Source organism: Scatophagus argus, chromosome 5 (assembly GCF_020382885.2).
Source record: "Scatophagus argus isolate fScaArg1 chromosome 5, fScaArg1.pri, whole genome shotgun sequence".
Classification (NCBI taxonomy): domain Eukaryota; kingdom Metazoa; phylum Chordata; class Actinopteri; family Scatophagidae; genus Scatophagus; species Scatophagus argus.
In genome coordinates, this window is record NC_058497.1 from 21,415,798 (window position 1) to 21,430,952 (window position 15,155).

Sequence of the window (15,155 nt, forward strand, 5' to 3'; positions counted from 1 at the left end):
CAGGCTTCGCTTCATTACTGCAAGGAACAGAAAACAGGTTGGGCTTTCACTGGACTTTGGTTGATTTCAGATTGTGTCGACAAATTGAAAACTGCTGAAAATTTCGTGTACTGTTCAGTCATGGGCATCTTGTACATTGTGCTATGTGTGTCATAATCCTAAATTAGAGAGAATTAGTTAAGTAGTTATGTCCATGAACTACCTGAAGGAGACCCTGCCTCCAAATATTGTCTGACAGTGGGTCTGCGGCTTCCTTATAGACAAACTTTGGTTGCGACAGAAAAGTCTCTCCCACACTGGTAGATCCAGCTGCTCTACCTTCAGTGAATTCTAAGACTACAGTCCTCTGTGGAAACAAACTTCATTAGACTGATACACCGCTTTTCACCTCATCTCTCTTCAACTTGAGGTAAATGAAGCAGAGCTGTCATATTTCATTGCATTTTCCATTTTACTGTTTTAAAAATAGTCAGTCCATCCCTTTTGTAAATGGCAAGCCATTGGAGGAATGTTGTTTTTCTTTTGTAGTAGAATGTTTTCTTCCTTTCAGTTATGAATTATGAATGCACACATAGCCAGTGTTTATTGCTGAATTGATCCCATAAAGCCCCCCAAAAAATCCCCAAATCTGCCAAGAAGTAATTAATTTCTTTTTTTCTTCAAACATTTTATTTTTCATACACATTTCAGCATTTCAGGTGAAAGAAAAAGAAAAGAAATGCGCAACTACAGCACTTGAAAATGATCTGAAAATTACAATTAGTCTTAAAGCTCGAGTTTAGAAAGTGACAAACAAGATTACTCATAACACAGCTGTTTGGGAAACAAGTTAGCATGACACTTCAAAAGTCACATTTTGTTTAATGTGTTGTCCATCCGTCAAAATAATAGATTCTCTATTTCCATATTAAATAATATAAACATTAACATTTCAAAGATATCTGCATAAAAGTCAACTGAAATGCAGACAACAGCACTGCAGATTGTAGCAGGACACAGAAACAGACTCGTTAACATTTCAGTAACCCTCGTTCATGTCAGTGAACGTCTAAACAATACATAAGATGTAAAATTTTACAGCATTCAATTGTTGCATATCATTTGACATTTGCAGGCACAGTCAGCATGAGTGGTGACTTCTCATTTTAAGCATCGCGGGGACAAACAAAAGTAGAGCAGATGCTTTCTCAGTACAAACAGTTAAACTGGTTAAACGATAATACCTGGATGTTGTGCTGTAATGTGTGTCATTATACTGTACACCCCAAATTTATGTTTTCATTTAGTTTAGTACTCTGCTGGTTTTCTTCATTTAGGTCCGTAGATTTTAAATAAAGTGCTCAAGAACTGTATTAAACTATAGGATATGCATCTAACAGTAGTTATCTTGTAAATGTAGAACAAGATTTATAAATAATGAGTATTGAATAAAATTTGTTTTAAAGATTTATTTATAGAAGAATACAAACGATGCTTTAAGGCATTACAGGGGGAATGAGGTGGGGCTCTATCAGCTATTTGTCCGATTTCTCCACTTGCTTCCCATTCACCGGTTTTTCCTGAAGCTTGTAGTCTTCCAAAATGGCCTGCGCTGTTTGCTTGCCAGTCCTTTTCACCACAGCTTTGATCCCCAGGTTGTCAACATTGAAGGCAGTGATACCGACATTAAGGGCAGAATTGACGGCATGGTCTGTGGCTTGTCCTGCAGCTGCCCCGTATCTTCATCAGAAGGTACATTGGATGAGAAGTCAGAAGAAGAAGCAAGAAATAGAGGATTTGGGGAGAAGTGATTAATATGCAGTGTAAGGGTTCCATAAAGTGGCATGCTCTGTGGGAATTTTAATGTGAGGATTCCACCCATGCAAGTGTGCAATATTAAACCGAGAAATTTCTAACGGCCAGAATGTTAAGTTTAATCATATTTCCACAAAGGGTGGGCAATATAGATGTAATCATCCATGATAGTATATTTAGTTTCTTCTCACAATATTAATGTATACTGAAACTGCATTAAGTTGAATTAATTATAAAACAGCCTGGTGCAAAAGTTGTCCAATCCAGTTAATTAAATTCCTGACAAATCAAGAGGTACAGTATATAGTCAAAAGTATTGGGACACTTGACCATTACATTACATTCTAAACTACGTAGACATTAACATGGAGTTGGTTCCCCCCCTCCAAAACTGTTGCCACAAAGTTTCGAAGCATAGCATTGTCCAAAATGCCCTGGTATGCTGAAGCATTAAGATTTCCCTTCACTGGAAGTAAGGAGCCAAACCCAACCCCTGAGAAACAGCCCCCTGTCTGAATACTTTTGTCTATCTATGTAGTGTACTTAGATAGATAGATAGATAGACTGATTGATACTTTATTGATCCCGAGGGAAATTCAAGCTTAATTCACTTTATGAAGAACTTGTAACAAGAACTCTTGAAAGTTAACAAATATATATTATCTCACAATATGTATATAACACGATATTGCCCAACCCTACAGGAATAAATGATCCGCCATACTGCACACCCATTTTGCTGAGAACACGAAACACCGATTCATACCATATGGGACGATTTTAAGGTCAGGCAGGACAGAAAACTTGCTAACTGTGAACTTTCCGTTAAAAACATTTCAGAAATCAGTGAAAAGCAGAACCATCGTGTGAATTACCACACAGGGAAGGCCAGTGAATTGGCACAGCGTGGATTATGTAAGAGAGCTTTGTGCATCAGCCAGATCATTCAAAATAAAAAAAAGCAGCTCATGTCATGCTCGTGATTAGTGTTGCCAAGAGTTAAATAGCTGTGTACAATTAAGGAAAATTACATTTCTCCTCATTAGGTGGGTCAAAGATGTTTTGTAGACCCCTAAATCTGCAAAGCAAATTGAACAGTAAAGTAAGTGAGCACGTGTTTGGTTTTACATGTGTAAAACGCATGAGGTCATTTGCAAGAAACATATCAAAAATGTGTCCAGCAAGCAGTGCTGAGCAACAAGCAAGTGACAGTGGTCAGAAAAGGGATTTAAAAGACAAGACTTACTTATGTTTTACAGTGGTGACGGTCTCTGCTGCTACATTCGTGGTAATGTTCTTTGCTGCTACTTCCAAACCAGTCCACACTGTCGCAAATCCTGCACAAATACACAACATGCAAAGCACGTTAGGTCCATTTTAGCAGTCCTCTAATTAGCAAAAGCCCCTCAGAAAACAAAGCGCAGATGCACTCTACCTTGCACTCCGCTGGCAGCCACCACCATGGCTCCGTCTATGTTGGAACGCCCGTCTTTGTCTTTCCTCATAGACTCCGGGATCAGCTTCCCTCCATGTTTTTTCACATGCGGAGCCAACTCTCGGCCCACGCAGCCGGCGACCACACACACCCCATCCACTGCAATAACAGCATTACTCAATCAGACGTCCGCTGCCAAATAGCCACAGAAGGTCAATAAAATGTGCTGACTGGGGACGACTTAGTCACCTAGAAACTGGCTGACTTTGACGGCTCCCCCTGTTGCTTGCTTGACAACGTTGAGGCCTTGGGTGACGGTGGGGCTGACATGGGCGGGTTTGTCCTCCGGAGTGATGTGTTCTCGGAGTTTAGATGCCCCTTTGTGAATGGCCTTGCCTGTGAACTCGGCTCCTTTCACCAGGCCCCAGCTTAGCCAGGACGCACCTGGGAGGACAACAGGATCACACGGGGCTAGTCATGCAGTCTCTAGTCTTTCCAAACTAGCTATTACCAAACTAAAGCTAAAGATATTTTAAGGGGAAGGTGTAGTTTGACCTCACCTGTCAGGATCCCATTTGCCACCTTTTCACTCCACTCGGGCAGAGGCTGATCCTCCTCCCCCTGCCTCTCGCCCCCCTCCTCCTCCTCCTCCTCCTTTGGCGCAGTCTCTTCAGGTGTAGCGATGGACACCTTCTGACTGAGATTAACAGTTTCTGCAGCTTCATCTGGAGCCTGAGCATACAGACACATCGGTTAGCTATTGTAAGACCAAGACAGAAAACACAGGCTGAAAATAAGAACAACTTGTCAGTCAAAACCTTTTGGATAACTTGTCTGCTACTCTGTGCAAGCTGTACACATCTTCACTCAGATGCTTGTCTCCAAGTAACCCCCAATTCACACAATAGCTCCTCTTATTATTCTGTGATTCTTGTTACAATGCGCTATTTGTTTGCCATTTTAAAAAGCCTCTCTGACAGAAAACAGTCTCCCTTTGTGCTGAAAACCTCAAATCTTCTACTTGACCCCAAAAATGAAAACAACAACAAAAAAGCACCTACTTGTTGATAGGGAATGACATCCATCAGAGAAGATAAAGATAACTAGCCTGACTGCACACATAAGGAATGACCTTGTTTGGCATCGCTCTGAGCCAGCATCTCTACCTCCATCATGGCTGAACTGGCACTTGTCTTTCAGCTGAAGCTCTGAGGTTGTTCAAACTGCTGCAGATAAGAGCATTACGGCTGATTAATTCTCCTCACCTGCCGCTCTCAAATCCCCACACTGCTGAGGCAGGGGTAACTTGGAGAAGTGTGCCAGCTCAGAAGTAAGCAGGAGCAAATGTTTGATTCCAGGCCACAACAACAGTGAAAAAGTTTGGAAACTTCCCAAGCTGCAGCAAACTCAAAGCATCACACAAGAAGCAACTACAATCTTTTAATGAGAGGAACTGCTGACATGTTTAAAGATGGACGACCCCAAAACCATCCCCGCCCCCAGACTTAAACCCATGCATCTCGAACACCCCCTAGTGGCTGGCTGCAGTATGGGCCAAACTAAAAACTCAAAAGTACACAAGATCATTTATTCCAGATGGTTTCTGTCCTTTTAGGTATTCTTATCACAGTCATATATATCAAGAGTTAATTTTTCAGATAAGTTTGGTTTTGATTAGTTATCTGATGCCATAATGAGGTGAAACCTCATGACTGACAGCTGAGGCAGCACTCGCAGCAGAGATATTTTGGCTTTATTCCCGCACAACAGAGGAAGCTGAGACATCTTGTCCATATTCATACATGTCAACGGGAAGAAGAGATTTAATACCAGGAGTGTTTCATGTGCTTGCAGAATTTGTTTGTGATGATGGACTTGAGGGAGGCTGGAGGGTGTTTATGGGCTGCCAAGTAGCAGTGAAATCACAAGCTTACTACCAGCTGCTTGTTTATATTGACAAACATTTATGTCGGTCTGCGCTCTGTTCTAGAAGACACTGTGTAACAATTCTTTAGTGACCTCAAATATTTTTGTGAACATATTTTTTGTCATGGAAACAATAGAAATACACATCAGAGTACAGCTTCTCTAAGCATTTGATCCGAGCTGACACATCTGACCGCTCAGCGACACCGACCTGAACCCTGAGGTCTGTCATCTGGGATAGCAGGTCCTCGAACAGCGCTCTGTCTGCAGCAGGCAGCTCAGAGGACAACACCACTCCCACATAATAGCCTGGAGCCGGCGCCATCATGTCCGGAAACATAAACACGCCAGTGTTACACAACAGCACCGGCGAGTCCACGGCCATGAGGGGGTAAAGCCAGTCACACACCTGCCAGGAAGCACAGGAAAGTTAACACAAATAAACAGCAAAAGCTGGAAAATGTGATGATAAACACAAATGTAAAATGTGTATCAGCCTAATTTATTTCAGAAAAAAATGTGCTCTGTGTGCAGTATGACTGATGTTAGTCAATTAGGAGAGAGAGGAGAGCTTCTTCAAAGAGGGTCTGGCTAAAGTTAATGTTTCCAAATATAACCTCAAAATGATTTGCCTTACATGTCTAATGCAGATTCTGCTTAGTGCAACACAATGACCCGTCTGAGGGAAGACAAACCACTTCACTGTCTCCCCCTCTGACTGCTGCACGGTTAACAGGATTATAAGGCAGAACCGTGTGAGCAGGGTTTTGATAATCACTTGCACTCAGTGTGAATTGCTGATGTCACCCACTGGCAATACCACCTGGGAAATTCCCAGATGAAGAGTCAAATTTCAGTCTTATGATCCACTGGTATCAATGTATCGGCTGTTTCAACACACAGCAAAGAAAAACAGTCGATATTTCTCAAAACTGGACAGGCTGACCAAACTAGATAAGATACTGATTGATTTTTTTAGCAAAAACCTAAACTCACACGTTTGCACAGCTTCACGTGATTTCTTATCTTATCTCTTATTGTCGTCTCAACCTGCCCATTTATAAACCAATCTGCTGGTTCAAAGGCCTGAGGCTCTGCACATTAGTGGGGACAAAGCAACAGGGCATCTAAATGTTAGCGGATTTATTTCTGCGGTCGATTTTGATTTTATTACATCGAGGCAGATGACCAAAAATATCTCACAATTTTGTCCTTTTTCCCCCTCTTTGTCTATATTTTTTTCATATAGACAGTCATATGATTTAATTAGTGTGTCACATGTTGAGGAAGTTATCGTCCAGTAGATCACGGCTAAGGAGCCATCTATGTCCACCTTTCAACCAGGAATCATCCTGGTGTAGGATTTACCAGGAGGATGACATCATATGCATAAACCCATCAGGATTAGGGCACAGAGTAAACAACGCTCCCATGATCAGGCCCACAGGAGTTGGGACAGAGATCATTAACGAGCCTATCTCCCCCTGCTGATGACTCACAGTCACCGAGGTCTTGATGAGACAAGCAAACATCTTACAAAATCAGGTTAAAGGCCACAAGAAAGACTCGAGAGATCCGGTGACACTGCAGTGATGGCATTTCACTTGCACTTATTGCATCAAGTAGGGCATGACTGTGGCTTATCCGGTCCTGCCAAGCTTTACGTCAGAGAAGTTTGCCTAAAAACACCTGGGATCAGGCAGTAATTTACTTTTCCTTACCTGCAGAAATGCTGGTGGTCGGTTGGGCATTCTGTCAGAGCGATCACTAGTAAACTTCACCAGCCGCAGGTAGCCCGGGTATGACGGAGCGCTCACCTGCCCTTCAGGTGTGACAAAGAACATCTGTACACCATGAGGGATGTACAGCAACTCCTCTCCCTCTTCACCCATACTCTGGGGAGATGGTGTCGAGTTAGAAGTACGACTGTAGAACTCATCCCCAACCAGTGACATTTCTCCCTCCTCCGTTCCATAAGAGATGGACAGGTGGCCGTCAGCTGCCTGAGGAGAGTAAGCTGGAGGCTGTTCGGCTGGAACCACAGGCTGTCTGGTGGGTGAAACAGGCAGACCTTGGCTACTGCGTGCAGGTGTGCCTCCAACAGCTCCTGCTGCATGGCCGTTTGCAGGGAGCAGGTTTGGTGAAGCTGGCCTGTCTGGCTTCTTTTTGGTGGGCAGGGCTGGGTAGACACCCCCTGCACATGTGTCTGTAGCACCAGGGCCAGGCACACTTTTATCAGTCTGTGTAGGTGCAGACTCCACGTCAGAGCTGGTCTCCAGAATGGCCAGGCGGGTGGTGATGTTGTTCAGGGTCTCCTGCATCTTCTGCTGCATCTCTCTGGCTGAATCCCACTGGCTGCCGACACACTCCTCTCCCCGTGAAGGCACGCTGACGGCCCTGAGAAGGTGCTGTCGGCCCCGCTTGTAGAGCTCCAGGGCCTGCGCCTTGTCTCCAGCCTCGTCCGCTGTCAGTCCTTTGTTGATGCATTCAAAGGCGCTCTCATAGCCATCTTTAATCACCTGGAGTCTGGCGTTGTCGAATGCATCCTGTTTAGCTTTCTCCATCCCCGCTAAAACAAGAAACGAGATTCCGCTTAGTTTTCGCGTTATTTAGAATTTGCTTTATCCAGCACACACAAACACGCACCCCGGAAATAATGATTAATGATAATGATAAAAACGGGAACAGCTTGAGAAGGCAAATCGTCACTTTCAATCTGACACACTTCTTAATACTTTATCTATTCTGTGAGGTTACATTTTACTGCTTTAAGCTGAGCTCATCAACAGTCAGAAGACATTTCACATGACGAATAAAAGTGACGTATAACTGAATTGACACGACTGAAGTTGTATCATATCACTCGATTCACTCTAGATAAGTGCGTTGTTTTTGTCTGGTCTCAGTTAGGTCGCTAAAGTGGGCTAAAATGGGCTAAAGTTGATGGTAAAGTTCAGATGTTCCTTCACCTGTCACGACACCGCACCAACAGCAAAATAAGTCTGACACTGACAAGTCTGCTAACATAACACGATTACTATTAGCTACTTAGCATTAGCTCCTTCATTAGCTACAGGTATCCAGGCTTACCCCAGTGAGCGAAAAACTCCGAAGAAACGCTTAATTAGCCGGTTAGCTAAGTAATAGCTAACGTTACGTGTTCTTGTCAAAACGGATCCGTCCGGCCACCTGATCTTGTGAAGTAACTTTGACTTCAATCAGCCACCAGCTTCCTGAACCAACTTCTGATCTGTTGATGGTCGCTGATGGACCTTTTCACTGCTGACCTTTTGAAGCAGAAGTACCGTGATAGGATGTACCTGGTGCTTCCCTTCAACACAACAAAATAACATGCCAATTGCACCGTCATATCTGTGTGTACGCGTATGTACACATTTGGTTTTATTTAGAAAGTATTGACAGGAAGTGTTGGTACGCTACCATAGCGGCATCGACAAGACTTTGACTAATATACGTGATGCAGTTCTTCATTGCGCCCACTAGTGGGCAGTAAACATTCATCCTAAATGTACTCTACTCTTTGGAGATGACAGTTAATAAAGAATCACGGGTGTTTACTACCATCTAGTGGACACATTGGGAACTGCAGCACTTAAAATTAGTCAAGTTATTGTCAGTGTAATAGCAATATACTTCCTAGTGAATACTTTCAAAGTACAGTGACCAACTTGAACAAGGCAGTAACGACCGAAAAAGTATGCTAATTGTTCACAGATACAAAACTCCCGATTTTTCAGAAGGAAGGATGTTAGTTATGGTATGTTATTATACACTGCTACATGTATAATAGCAAGACGTATCAATGAGCATTTTCAGAGTAAAGCCCTGCATCATAATGCTTTAAATTTGCAACAAACCGGAAGACACGCCAGGGAATCATAAAACGTGTAAGACTTAGTCCCGCTAAGTACTCTCAAAATAAATTGAGCAAATTGAAATGATCGGAAATAGGCAATGGGCAAATAGGCTTTGTACTATACCAGAATGCAACCCACCTACTGACGAAGTTGTGTTCCCACATGATTTCTGGCAAAACTCACATTATTTTGATGAATGAGTTCAGGAGTTATCCACTCTAATGCAACATGGGACCTGTTTGCTGTCCACCCTCAGGGCTCTGAATCACAGGTTCAGGAGAAACACCTTGGTCAAAAACAAAAACTCAACTGCAGTAAATCACAATAGAATTTTTGCTACAGATCTGGAAACCATAGCAGGTCATGCTGGACATAGAGACACACATTATACGGCTTCTAATCTATTGCACATGTATATTTTGAACTTGATAATTGTGGAAAATTGATCAAGATAAGAACATTTTAGCATGGAAGAAATTGGATATGTGCACACTTGTAATATCAGTTGCAGTAATTTAATGTTTGCTAATGACTATAAGCATGATGTGATATTAACAGTCATCACAGTCTTACTGGTGAAGACCATTATCTGCAGAGGGCGCCAAGTCCAATCTGAAACGGAAAGAGGTGACGTGACCACTGGAGAAAGAGTTGTGTTTATACTGCTGTAGATTTAAGTTCATTAAACCATTTTATAACCCTCATAATTTAAGCATTTGGTCTGAGCACGGAAATGATTAGACCTACAGCTTGGCAGAAATGTGCCACTAATGACCATTAAAGTTTTTTTTTTCTTAGCATATGGGCATTTAAAAAAGCCTGCAGGCATTAAAAGTCAGCAGAGCAAACCAACATTATAACCACAATTAAGTCAGAAGTTGTGTTTTTATCAGTTTTCGTGTCATCTTTTCTTTTTCACTCTTGACTGCTGCCAGTTTCTGCGCGAGCTCGGATAGTCTCTGTGAGTGTGAAGAAAAGGCGTATGATAAACGTCAGTCTCTTCACCAGTTTGACAGGTTCCCAGCATGCATCCTGCACAGCACAGGGACCAGACTGCACACACTCCTCACACGTACCGTCCTACTCGAGCTCATGTTCATGTCCACTTTACCTGTGCGATGCCCAGTGATATGTCTGTCTTATGGCATAAACAAAGCACTTTTATCTTAAACAACTGATGTTTATTATTGGTTATTTTGGTGGGAAAATTATCACCAAGTCAAAGTGAGTACAAGAGAATTTTGTGATGATTTTCCTTTTAATACAGTCACAGTAAACACACTCTGCAGTACTTTAACCTCTTTGTACTTTATAGTGACATATGGCTCTTGTGGGTTATGCTTACCATTGTGCTACTTCGCTCCTTAAGGAAGTTGTAAATTTGCTGTGTTTTGTCATACTGAGTTTAACAGCAACTCATGTCTGTAACTGAAACAGTCTGGTGATTCACATCTTCTGTCTTTCATGCTGTTTTCACATATGAACAACACACGCGTCCTTCAGTGTTTCAGATTTCCTTTAATTCTATAGAACCATACATGTGGAGAAATAACTTGTCAAGAAAGCAACAAAATCACATTGTGGTTTCCTTTTCCTTAAACTTTTCTTAAAAGTTCAATAATAATAACAGCATGACTGCTATTCTTGTTGTCATTGTTCTGTTGTTGTCCTCCATCACTGGCTGCAGCAGACAAGACTTATTTAATCTAAAACAGCTCGTTTGCATTCCTTGCACAGAATGAACAGACCCAGTGATGAATGAGGGTTGATAACTCAGCCAACAGTCAGATGATATTCACGTGCTTGTGGAAGAAAAATAGAAAGAAAAATATCTTTTTTTTGTTTGTTTGTTACTAAGCTGTTCATGTTATGTTCATGGAGTTTCGATTTTTTTCTTCTCTGTTTATTTACACTGGTGGCACCTACATATGTAACTGAATGTAAATATTTCATTCATGAGAAGATTCAGTGGATGAAACCAGACGTGAATGCATAGTGCAGCTCTGCACCACTGATTTTCACAGACTGTACTGCAGATATCTTCTTCTATGATGTTCATTTTCCACATTAAATACAAACTGTTTTGCCCCAGTTTCCCTTTGTCTGACCTCCTATTTTCCTAGACTGCGGGTCTTCACTTTAATTACTGAGCACATCAAAACATGCCATTACATTTAATAATCAGTCAGTTACATGCCACAGATCAGTTTTGTACTTATTTATTTATTTTTGCTCCTTCTGTTATTATTCCAGCTATGGATGCAATTATGTCAGTAATTTATTGTTGTTTTTCATATGGTGTTGTATACTCCAAAAGTCATATGTGTTCCATAACTTACTGTATGTCACATGAATATGTCAGGATCCACGTGGTATGGAAAAAAAAAAAAGTGCTGAAAATTGCCCGATGATGACTTCTTGGTTTGGTATCCCTTTGAAATAAGGACAAGCTAGACATCAGAATAATATATGGGGAAATGCAGAGAGCTGTTTGCATTTCTTCTAAGGTGTTCATCTCACCTGTGTGAAGCAGCTCCTGGACCCTTTATTTCATTCGCTACCAAAAGACAACATTGATAACAGACTTGTAAGTGCAAAGCGATTATCATAAATGGGACATTTTGGTGTGAAAAGCTTTTGGCAGTAAAACCACAAATTCTGCAGCGCTAATGTTGGGCTTCGTGAGGCTTATGTGTGTAATTTTTATCATAAAGATTAAGATTTCTGACAACTAAGACTACTGGAAACAATTCTGTGCCAGTTTAAAATCGTGCTTTCTTTTAGTCTTCCTATCGACCGCAGTGGTCACTTGTGATTATTGAAGTCAGTATTAACGTGCAGGTTATCAACATAACGAGGGAGCTATTTCACTGCAGTACCAAATGAAGGTAACTAAGCGGACATGACGGGTGATCACATCAACAGATGCTGAAATACAGTATAGAACAATTTATGCTGTCATCAAATGCAAATTTTGTATTGACCAGTGCATGAAAAAGTGTAAAACGAGTGATAAGTTTCCTTCCATGTGTTTCTTGTTTGTGAGCCAAATTGACTCATTAAAAAATGATGGAAGCAACTATAACTGATGAAGCTGCTTGGATTAGCAGTGAAACGTCTTCAAGTCAATCTTCACAAGTCCAGACGCCTTGCTTTAACCCTTCGAGAAGCAACTATAACATAACTATAGACAGAAGCCGATAGAAAGTATGCAACCAGGACAGAGAGGAAACCAGATGACATGTGATTCCAATTAATGCTGGTGTCAGAACTCATGTTGTCTGTCTTTTCCAACTGAAGCTGCAAAAAACAAAAAAGAAACAGCTGACATGAAACAGTGCAGTATCCTCACTCGCACATTTAGTTATTTTTCAGACGCAAATACATACCTCTTGTGCACAGCTAATAAAAGCCATATGAATCAATGCAGTTCCTCACAGACATCAGATCCTTAAGTCACAGTTTCCCCTCGACGGTCCGCTGAGGATCATAACATGTAATTTTCCCCACAGTGCATACAGTTAGACAATAAGTCGCCCATAAGTGAGATTGCAACAGCTGAAGATTGAATCCGTTTAAAAGAAAATATTAGTAGATGTTTAATAATGTTTGTTTACGTAGTTAGCAGACTAACTGCAGAAACCCACGACAGGATACAGTTATTAGGATCTAATCATTTGTTTTAGAGAAAAACACTCAAAGTGACAGAGTATCAGATGCAGAAAAAATGTAAAAGTACTCAATCACAAGGTACCAACAGTACTGCTGTAAAAAATGACAACTGGGCAATAAGTGTTAGATCATATCAGCTGGTTTATGAGTGTCAAATCTTTCATGAAATGTAAATGTATATTTACATACATACGGTGCATGAAATATAAATGTGTATTTTCTAAAATTTTCGTTGTTCTCAATCGATATCCTCGTAAGTTACAGTTAAGTTAAAAAAAGTTTTCTTCGACTGATGGATGAAGAAATGAGGCTGAATCACAGACCTTAGTAAACCTTTCCCTCCTCTGTGATTTATGGGCCGAGAGATCCTGTTCTTTTCTGACTCCAAGAAGCTGCAGAGTCTTGAGCTATCATTCTCTAAGTGAAACAAGGCTCTGATATTTGGAAAAACACTCTGGCCCACTTTAACTGCTGGCTGTATCTGGTTGAAAGGGTGCTAAGTATGGAATGGGGGTACATCTAATCCAAAAAGCCCTTATACTGCAAGTGATTGAGTATGACATGAAGGTAAACTTTTAAGTGCTCGCACTGATCATAATAAAAAAAGAGGGCTCTTCAGTAAATCACTCAGCTGTTAAAAAAGCTATTTGTTTTACCAGAGGCCATATTGAGTCTCTGTAGCAACCTGACGGCACCGCATGCATGAGCACTTTACCTCAGGAGAAATGACTTAAAGAAAACTGATGTCATCTGCACTAAACTAAGGTATGTTTCCCATAAATTTCAACTCAAGGAGGATGTTCTGTCCAAACATAAAAGAATTTCCCCTCGGGGATAAATAAAGGAATTCTGGTTCTGATTGTGATATCTTAGGGTTAAAATATTCGACTCCAAAATATCCAAGATGTAAAAGATTAAAGATCAGCTTGCACCTTGTTTCTTCTTGTTCCGTAATTACATTAATAACAGAGGAGAGTGGCAGTTTCAGTGTTGACTGGGCAAGTCAACTAATGAAACTGTATTTATGTGGTTGTGGATAACTCACAGGGAACAGGACATTAAGTGCTTTTGCTGTAGGATTATTATAGTTACACGATATTTGGACAAGATGTGTCACTATAATTTCAGTCCATGAGGATAAGTTTACATTAATGCTCATGATGTACATATTGCATACCTTCTTTCCAGAACTGGAACTGTACAAACATAGAGACGTGTAATTGCTTTTCTTCCAGCTAAGCTGATAAACCACATTTCCATTTTGAAACTATAATGCTGCCTGAGGTCATTGCAAATAATAGCCTTTGCTCAAATCAAATTGGCTTCTCCTGACTGAAGTCAAGTTTCTGTCAGGCCACGTTCGATCGTCAGCTAAACATCATGAACCAGATTCAGGATGAGGAGTTGGGTTAAATGTATCTTACATGTTGAATATCTAGCTTGTGAACCTAAGATCACTGACCATATTTGAAGAATATCAAGCAGATGAGCTGTGCTAATGACTAACCCAGCGATGGAAGATTCACAAACACAAGCAAACATCATTGGTGCGGTTTCCCAAGAAAGTAAAATACTTCTGGCAGCAAAGTGTGGGAGGAAGACCAAACAGTTTGGGTCTGTTACATCAACATCAAGACAGATAATAAACAACCTCGGAGATATAAAAAATAAGGAACATATTAAGTATGTTGCTAACATTAAAAGTTTAAAATATGTACTAAACCTAATTTAGGTGTAAATATCTTCCTATAATCAGACACATGCTTTTTGTAAAGATGCAGAACACAGTAAAATGTGTAAAACAGAAGCAACCGAAGGGAGTGAATGATTGAAATAAAAGGAGTCAGTCCAGGCTTTTCTAAGAGAGAAAAATACTGTAATTATCATCGTGAAGGCTTGTAAAGAGAGTGCTGAAAAAGCGTGATTGATGACCCACAGTGCTACCCTGAAATGCATATGATGTAGAATAATATGCTGCATACTGGTCCTTCATGAAAGGCAACAGAAAGAGGACAACAGAGAAGGAAGACAACAGGAGGAAGAACGTTACTATTCCACACATTGCAGGAGTATCAGAGAAGCTCAGAAGGATTTTTAATAAACACCAGATTCCGGTACATTACAAACCCAGCAACACTTTAAGACAGAAAGTGGTACACAGTGGTAAGGACAAAACTCCCAGATACAAACTAGATAATGTGATATATGCAGTGCAGTGAGGAATGCGTGGACTTACACATCGGGGAAAACAAACAATCACTCCACAAATGTATGGCACAACACAGGAGAGCCAACACCTCCAGACAGGACTCAGCAGGCCATCTGCACCTCAAAGCCAAGGGACTCTCCTTTGAAGATGAGATAGATAGACAGATAGACAGACAGACAGATAGATAGACAGATAGATAGATAGATAGATAGATAGATAGATAGATAGATAGATAGAAGCA

At 41.0% G+C, this 15,155-nt stretch overlaps 1 protein-coding gene across 2 annotated transcripts; it reads right to left on the reverse strand.

Annotated features, from left to right (window-relative positions):
* Nucleotides 1-1,433: 1,433 nt before the first annotated feature.
* spartb (spartin b) lies at nt 1,434-8,508 on the reverse strand. Of its 2 annotated transcripts, XM_046389625.1 has the most exons (9): nt 8,246-8,508; nt 6,877-7,724; nt 5,367-5,564; nt 3,790-3,961; nt 3,479-3,673; nt 3,230-3,388; nt 3,041-3,131; nt 2,826-2,872; nt 1,434-1,719 (listed from the first exon to the last, which is right to left on the reverse strand). In XM_046389625.1, exons 2-9 carry the CDS (start codon nt 7,717-7,719, stop codon nt 1,613-1,615), a joined length of 1,812 nt encoding a protein of 603 aa, XP_046245581.1. In that variant the 5' UTR covers nt 7,720-7,724; nt 8,246-8,508; the 3' UTR covers nt 1,434-1,612. The 2 variants fall into 2 exon arrangements, with proteins under 2 accessions (XP_046245581.1, XP_046245580.1); XM_046389624.1 differs by lacking the exon at nt 2,826-2,872 and having other exon boundaries at nt 8,246-8,506.
* Nucleotides 8,509-15,155: the final 6,647 nt, after the last annotated feature.

Coding starts and splice junctions, on each gene's coding strand:
- spartb (XM_046389624.1), bottom strand. CDS start 7,719: ATGGAGAAAGCTAAACAGGATGCATTCGACAACGCCAGACTCCAGGTG. Junction 3,962..5,366: donor TGACAGACCTCAGGGTTCAG/GTCGGTGTCGCT, acceptor CTGTATGCTCAG/GCTCCAGATGAAGCTGCAGA. Junction 1,720..3,040: donor GTCACCACTGTAAAACATAA/GTAAGTCTTGTC, acceptor CTTCTGATGAAG/ATACGGGGCAGCTGCAGGAC.